The 7,039-nt window shown below is 52.6% G+C and overlaps 1 protein-coding gene across 1 annotated transcript; it reads right to left on the bottom strand.

Moving 5' to 3' along the window:
- Window positions 1-2,831: 2,831 nt before the first annotated feature.
- On the bottom strand, window positions 2,832-3,846 carry LOC149526055 (olfactory receptor 52B2-like). Its single transcript, XM_089777062.1, has one exon. It carries the CDS (start codon window positions 3,844-3,846, stop codon window positions 2,896-2,898), a length of 951 nt encoding a protein of 316 aa, XP_089633188.1. The 3' UTR covers window positions 2,832-2,895.
- Between the last annotated feature and the right edge of the window lie 3,193 nt (window positions 3,847-7,039).

Below are 7,039 nucleotides of genomic sequence, written 5' to 3'. Positions count from 1 at the left end.
CCGGACAGGACTTGTTCGGGGTAGGTGGGATTGGGTGCTAGGACCCCCCACCTGTGTATAGGCCCGGGGCCATCTGGGGCATGGATATTGCTGGGGTGTCGGAGGGGTTTTGCTCATGAGGCTTCAGACAGGCTGCTGAAGCGCTCTGTGGGACTGGTTTGTAGCCTGTGTGGAGAGGTCACCAGTCTGGGGGCTGTAAGGAGCCCCGGATTTGAGCAATTCGCCCTGAGCGGACGCCCTAAGCTGTGCCCAGACACGGCCCGGTCCGTCACAGGCTGAGGACCAGGTGATCTCCTGGAGCCAAGGAAAGGCCAGGAAGGAGGTATAAAGAGGCCATGAGGTCGACTCCATCTTGGTCTTGAGCTCAGCACTTCATCCCAGAGGCAGCAGTGCAGGGATCGAAGAACCAGGAAGAACTGAAGACCCATCCTGATTCTCGGATGCGCAACAAGAACTTTTAACCGGCAGCAGTAACATCTCTGCTAGAGCCTGCATCGAGAACTGAGAGATTCGGTGCATGTAATGTATGATTCTTTAACAACCTCACTCTCGTGCTTTTCTTTCTTGTGGTAATAAACCTTTAGTTGTTAGATGCTAAACGATTGGCCCAGCATGATTTGTGGGTAAGGTCCAGTGGGTAAATTGACCAGGGATCTGTGGCTGGTTTCTCGGAACCGGACAGAACTTGTTTGGGGTAGGTGGGATTGGGTGCTAGGACCCCCCTACCGGTGTATGAGGCCCGGGGCCATCTGGGGCACGGATATTGCTGGGGTGTCGGAGGAGGTTTGCTCGTGAGGCTTCAGGCAGGCTGCTGAAGCGCTCTGTGGGACTGGTTTGTAGCCTGTTTGGAGAGGTCACCAGTCGGGGGGCTATAAGGAGCCCCGAATGTGAGCAATTTGCCCGGAGCGGACGCCCTCAGCTGTGTCCAGACACGGCCCGTTCGGTTACAACACCCCATCTCCACCTCTCTTAGAGGACACCCCATCTCCCCATTCCTCACTCTGCCAGAGAAGTCATCTGAATGGACGACCTTGTAAATTGATTTGGAGGCCAAAGCTGAGACGGGGTGGTCGTTATGCCGGGAAATGTACGTGGCTCCCACCAACTGTGACTTCGATCTATACCAGTGCTTCTTAAACCGTGTTCCGCAAGGCAGTCGGAGGTGTGCCGCGGAGAAATACAGAATTAAAAATGGCCGCTCTTAAAGGGACAGGCGACTTTTTTTCCTCAATAACTGTCCGCTGGACCCTTCCCCCCCTCCCCCTTTTTTTTTGGTCGTCAAAACATCCTTGGTATTCCTCATAAAAAAAATTGTTTCATGTTCCTCAGTCTTAAAAAGTTTAGGAAACACTGATGTAGACCCACATCTGTGTGTGGGGCGGGGGGGGAGGAGGAGGTTAAAGCTTTTGCTGCAGCTAACCAGACACCGAGGACCCCTCCTTGTGTTCTGCTTGGCTCCCTTGATATTTTATTGATGGAACCAAAAGCCACAGGGCTGGTCCTGTGGGCGGCAAGAAGATTCCCTGAAACATTGGAATTGGGCGGCTGTGGCACTCAAAGGACAGCACGTTGCAGAGTCAAATAAACAGAAACAGGCCACAGACCAGCCAAGGCCCCGAGCTGAGGTCCCTCCCTCCACCGAGAAGCAGCACAGACACTGGGCGCACTTCCCTGGGTCTGCTGGGACAATTCGGTCCTTCTTCAACTGAAATAGTTTCGAGAAGCTTTGAGGAAACAGGGTTTTTATTTGCTGTCCTATGACCCAGAGCAACACAGCTGTACAGCTCCTCGTGCAAAGGCACGCTTTCAATGTGAGTACGTCCAAGCACGAGACAGGGGCAATACAAAGAAGGGATTCCAAAGGGGGGGGGGGGCACTGAAGATGCTACTTGCCGGGTGCCGTTTGCTCAGGGGTTGGGCCTGGTCACATTGATCGGGGTGCAGACGGGGGGATGTTTATACCATTGGCCTGCGCATCCCTGACAGGGGAGGGGCTCCCCTGTCTCACCCTGCCCCCAATGGCTCCACTGGCCAAGTAAAAGCAAACCCAACGTGGAGGCCTGGCCTTTGAGCTGTGAGGGGAGGCGAGCCCAGGAGAGGGGCTGGGCGGGGAGGCTGAAGAGCGCCTAGCGACAGGGCAAGGAGAAGGGATTCCTTTCCATGGCGAGGGGCAAGAAACAGGCCCGGCCCCCTCAGCAGATCAGTGCTCAGCGCTGCAGAGAGACATCAGGCTCCAAGGGCCTCGCCGGGTCGTATCGTCCAGCCCCGGCGCTGAGGCAGGGCCAGTGAAACCGATCCCGTCAGCCCTGAGCCCAGCCCGGCCTCACATCTCTCCAGTGACGGGGGTTCCACAGCCTCCCTGGGCCACGCTGGCTCAGAACAAAGGGCCACCTAGCCCGGTGTCCTCTAGTCATACAGCTGCCAGTGTCAGGTACACCAGAGGGAACGAACAGGACAGGGAATCATCAAATGATCCATCCCCTGCCACGCATTCGCATCTTCTGGCAGAGGCTGGGGACACTGGTCCTGCCCAACCTCGCAAATAGCCATTGATGGACCTAACCCCCATGAATGTATCTAGCTCTTTTTTGAACTCTGCTATATTCTTGGCTGTCACAACATCCTCTAGCAAGGAGTTCCACAGATCAACATCCTCTTGATAAGAACCTTTACAACATGTAGAGACTTTTCTCAGTGCTCTCCCAGTGCCCCCCAGCCTTCTATCAAGAAGGGCCCATGTAGTTCCGTGCAACAAAACATCCAAGGAGCTGAAAAAGTCTGTTTTGCAACTGGGAGTTAGAGTGGTAACGTCCATGTGTCGGTGCCGAGGGGCCCTCTTCTTCCATTGTGGAAGAAGCCTGCTAGTAAGTCAGATGGCTCAGGACTAGGCACCATTTAGCACCAATTCCCCGTCCGAGACAACACACAGTTCACTTGTTCCCGCAGCTGCTTGGTTTTCATCCCGTAAACAACGGGGTTCAGCATGGGGGAGACGAGAACGTAGAGATTGGCCAGCAGGATGTGAATGTGTTTAGGGATGTTCTGACCAAAGCGGTGGCTTAGGCGAGTGAAAAAGGCTGGTGTGTAAAATAAGAGGATGATACAGACGTGGGAACCGCAGGTGCCGAGAGTTTTGCGCTGGGCGTCTTTGGTGGGCAGCTTGAAGACAGCCCTGAGGATCAGCACATAAGAGACAGCAATAAACACAACATCTAATACAATGGTTAAAATAGGCACTGCAAAGCCATACCAGATATTTGGGGTTATGTCTGCACAGGCCAGCCTGGCCACCCCGATGTGGTCACAGTAGGAGTGGGGGATGACGTTGCTGGCGCAGAAGGGCAGCCGTTTGAGGAGAAAGACAACAGGGACAATTACACAAAAGCTTCTGACGACGATGGCCGTGGCTATTTTCCCGATCTTCTCATTGGTGAGGACAGTCGTGTATCTTAGGGGGTCGCAGACGGCGACGTACCGATCGAACCCCATGGCCAGCAGGACGCCTGACTCAGCAACAAACACAAAGTGCACAAAAAACACCTGGGTGAGGCAGGCACTGAAGGAAATGTCCTTGGGTCCAAACCAGAAGATGGCCAGCGTGTTGGGCACGGTGCAGGTGGATAACAGCAAGTCGGCCACCGCCAGCATGGAGAGGAAAATGAACATGGGCTCGTGCAGCCTGCGCTGGGTGGCGATGAGCAGGAGGAGACCACAGTTCCCCAGAACAGCCGCCGTGTACATCAGCGCGAAGGGGATGGAGATCCAGGGGTGCCAGGGCTCCAGGCCCGGGATGCCAACCAGGACGAAGGTGAGGTGACTGAACGTTGTGCTGTTGGGCGCGTCCATGGGGCGCTGAGGGCTCCGCTTGGGCGTCGGGCCCGGCTAGAAGCAGAGACAAGGTCAGTGCCTGCTGGGGTCGTGGCTATTTCACATCGACAGCCACATTAACAGTCTAGAGCGTAATCCCACTGCCTGCCCCCTCCCCGCTCCTGCAGGGCCACAAGGGCTCAAGGGGAAGGGGGATGGGCAGTGCTCTCCGGGCCTGTGCTCCGCACGGGGGGAATTCCAGCCCAAAACAGGCACGTTTGGGCGGCTAATGGAAATAGCCAGAGACAGGGCCTTGAAATGAGCTTGTGACTGGGGGCGGTCACAGATGAGCCCTCAGGGGGGCAATTATTTACATTGGGTTTAATAGAAAATAAAAATGATTTTCTTAAGCACGAGCAGTAGGATTTAATTAGTAATAAGTGAGAACAGGCCGAGCAAAGTAGGTTACAAACCAAAAATAACAAAATCTCTTGGCTAATTCTCCACTGAAACCTCAGGAGAAACTTACTGAAACTCCCCCTAGAACCTCTTTTCCAGCTGCCCCTCCAAACCAGGCTGTCTCCCCACGCTGGGGTCTTCGTCTCCTTCCTTCAGGTGCAGCCCGGCCAAAAGACCCAGGCCTCTGCTTTCCTCTTCTTTTGTAATCTAGGCCACTCCCTACCAATCCCTGCTAGGACTTAAGGGCAAAAGAGATTGTTTAACTGTCACTCATCAAGACTTTGAAGATAACCCCCTCCATGTCTACACATTTGATCCCCACAGAGTATTCCCCTCTCCACGTGTCTAATTTTACGCACACCATTGACACACGTATCGAAGGAAGGGAAACAGACCCAGCGGATTGTGACATGAAAATTGGTGGTTTGCATGAAATAATTCGCTCAAAGCACCTTTGAGTCACATAAATTCATGTCCATCCCTCGATTTCATAAAGCATAGAGGGGCGTCCATCGCAGGGCTTTCTTCGCTGTACTGCAAACTGAGTCCAAGAGCTGCATTTATAGCTGTAACCATCAGAACCGTACCCTGGGACAGTGACCCATCAGGGAGAGCAGACGTGAACACCCGCAAACCCAAGGGAACAAGCTACAAAGCAAGACTGGCCGGGCAGATAACTCTCTAGGACTAGACGAAGAAACACACTGACAGGCGGAGTTCAGCTGTCCGACCTCTGGTAACCATCTTCTCCCAGCTCTGTTCCTTCTCTGTACTTCCCCACTGAGCGATGCTGAACACAACAGTAGACAGCGGAGCAAGCAAATACACCGACCCCTCCACATCTGGTCACATCAGAGAGGGTGACTCCCAGAGTCACAGATTCAAAAGCCAGAAATCACTCCTGGGACCATCACACCTGACTCCCTGTTTGTCAGGGCTGTTTCCTGCTCTGGGACTCCGAGTGCAGAAGGCGAAGGCCTGCAAAGCTCAAAAAGAAAAGAAAAAAACCCACCTTTGCCTCTCCAGGCACTGGTTCCAAAAACTTCCCCCCCGAATCACAACACACAGATTTTGGGGAATCGCTGCCACCATCCAGTGATTTTTATACTTTAAAAAACCAGGGGTGAACACTTGAACCCCCTCTGTTCTTTCAATTTTCTTGCAGAAGAATGCGATTGCAGTGTGGATGTTCCTCAAGTTTTGTCGGAAAAATGGCTGTTTTTCTGACAGGATTCTGTAGTGTAGACATACCCACAGAGAAAAGTCAATGGTCACAATGCTAAATTGTAAATGGGGAGGGAGGGCAGAGATTCACACAGAGCACTTCAAACCAAACCGCAAAATTTAAAAAAAAATTACCCTGAACACGACTAGATTCACTTTTCATTTCACTTACTTCTCATTTTCTCTTTGTTCAGTTCACTCTCATGCCCCAAATTCCTTGGAGGCCTGGTAATCCTGCCTGGCCTGAAATCAATCTCTCTCTCTCTCTCAAAAACTGGTTTTTCACTCCTGTGACGGACCGGGCCGTGTCTAGGCACACTGATGGCGTCCAGTCAGGGCGAATTGTTCAACTTCGGGGCTCCTTACAGCCCCCAGACTGGTGACCTCTCCAAACTGGCCACAAACCAGTCCCACAGAGCGCTTCAGCTGCCTGCCTGAAGCCTCACAAGCAAAACCCCTCCGACAGCCCAGCAATATCCGTGCCCCAGATGACCCCGGGCCTCATACACAGGTGGAGGGTCCTTGCACCCAATCCCACCTACCCCGAACAAGTTCTGTCCGGTCCCAAGAATCCAGCCACAGATCCCTGGTCAATTTACCCTCTGGACCTTACCCACAAATCACGCTGGGCCAATCCTTTAGCATCTAACATCTAAAGGTTTATTATTACAATAAAGAAAAGCATGAGAGTGAGGTTGTTAAAGGAATAGTACGTTACATGCACCGAATCTCCCAGTCCTCGATGCAGGCTCTAGCAGAGATGTTACAGCTGCTGGCTCAAAAGTCCTTGTTGCGCATCCTAGGATCAGGCTGGGTTCACAGGTCTTCCTGGCTCTTTGATCCCTGCACTGCTGCCTCTGGGATGAAGTGCTGAGCTGAAGACTAAGATGGAGTCCACCACGTGGCCTCTTTATCCCTCCTTTCTGATCTCTTCTTGGCTACAGCAGGTCACCTGGCCAGTGGCCTATCCCTGTATTCCCTGCTGGTAGCCCTTAGGTATGAGTCATTCTTTAGGTGTGTCCTTGGCCCATTGATTGCCATTGTCCCACAGGGCTTCGCTGATTAGCATGTCCATAGGCCTGGCTCTGCCCAATGCTCAACCACATGCAGAGAAATATTCAGTATCCACACAGATTACAGATTCCTAACTACACACACAGGCATTATACAATCACATGAACAGCGTAAACAGGAGCAGCGGACAGTAAGCTCCTATTCAACACCCCACATGGCCCCTTTTATTCCATTTTTTGGGGCCAGCATCCCCACCTATGGGTGCAGCAGTAATCTGGCTGCTTCCCTCAAATTCAGTAACGTGACACCCCCAACACAAAATTGATGCAGGAAGTGATGCCAGTAACATCACTGAGGGCATCACAGGCCTCCCCATGCTTTGGCTCTGTGTCATAACATGTTCTAACCCAATGTTAGAAACAACAGTACAGTGCTGGATCAGAGTATGAGAACACAGTTTGCCTAAAATAGGCTTCATTACTGCAAGGTCTGTTCTAGTGACAACCACGTCCTTGCATTGTCTTAGAATCCCAAG

Source organism: Pelodiscus sinensis, chromosome 1 (assembly GCF_052426305.1).
Source record: "Pelodiscus sinensis isolate ZL-2025 chromosome 1, ASM5242630v1, whole genome shotgun sequence".
Taxonomy (NCBI): domain Eukaryota; kingdom Metazoa; phylum Chordata; order Testudines; family Trionychidae; genus Pelodiscus; species Pelodiscus sinensis.
The sequence above is the reverse complement of the archived record's forward strand: the minus strand, read 5'-3'. Positions and strand labels throughout refer to the sequence as shown.

Coding starts and splice junctions, on each gene's coding strand:
- LOC149526055 (XM_089777062.1), bottom strand. CDS start 3,846: ATGGACGCGCCCAACAGCACAACGTTCAGTCACCTCACCTTCGTCCTG.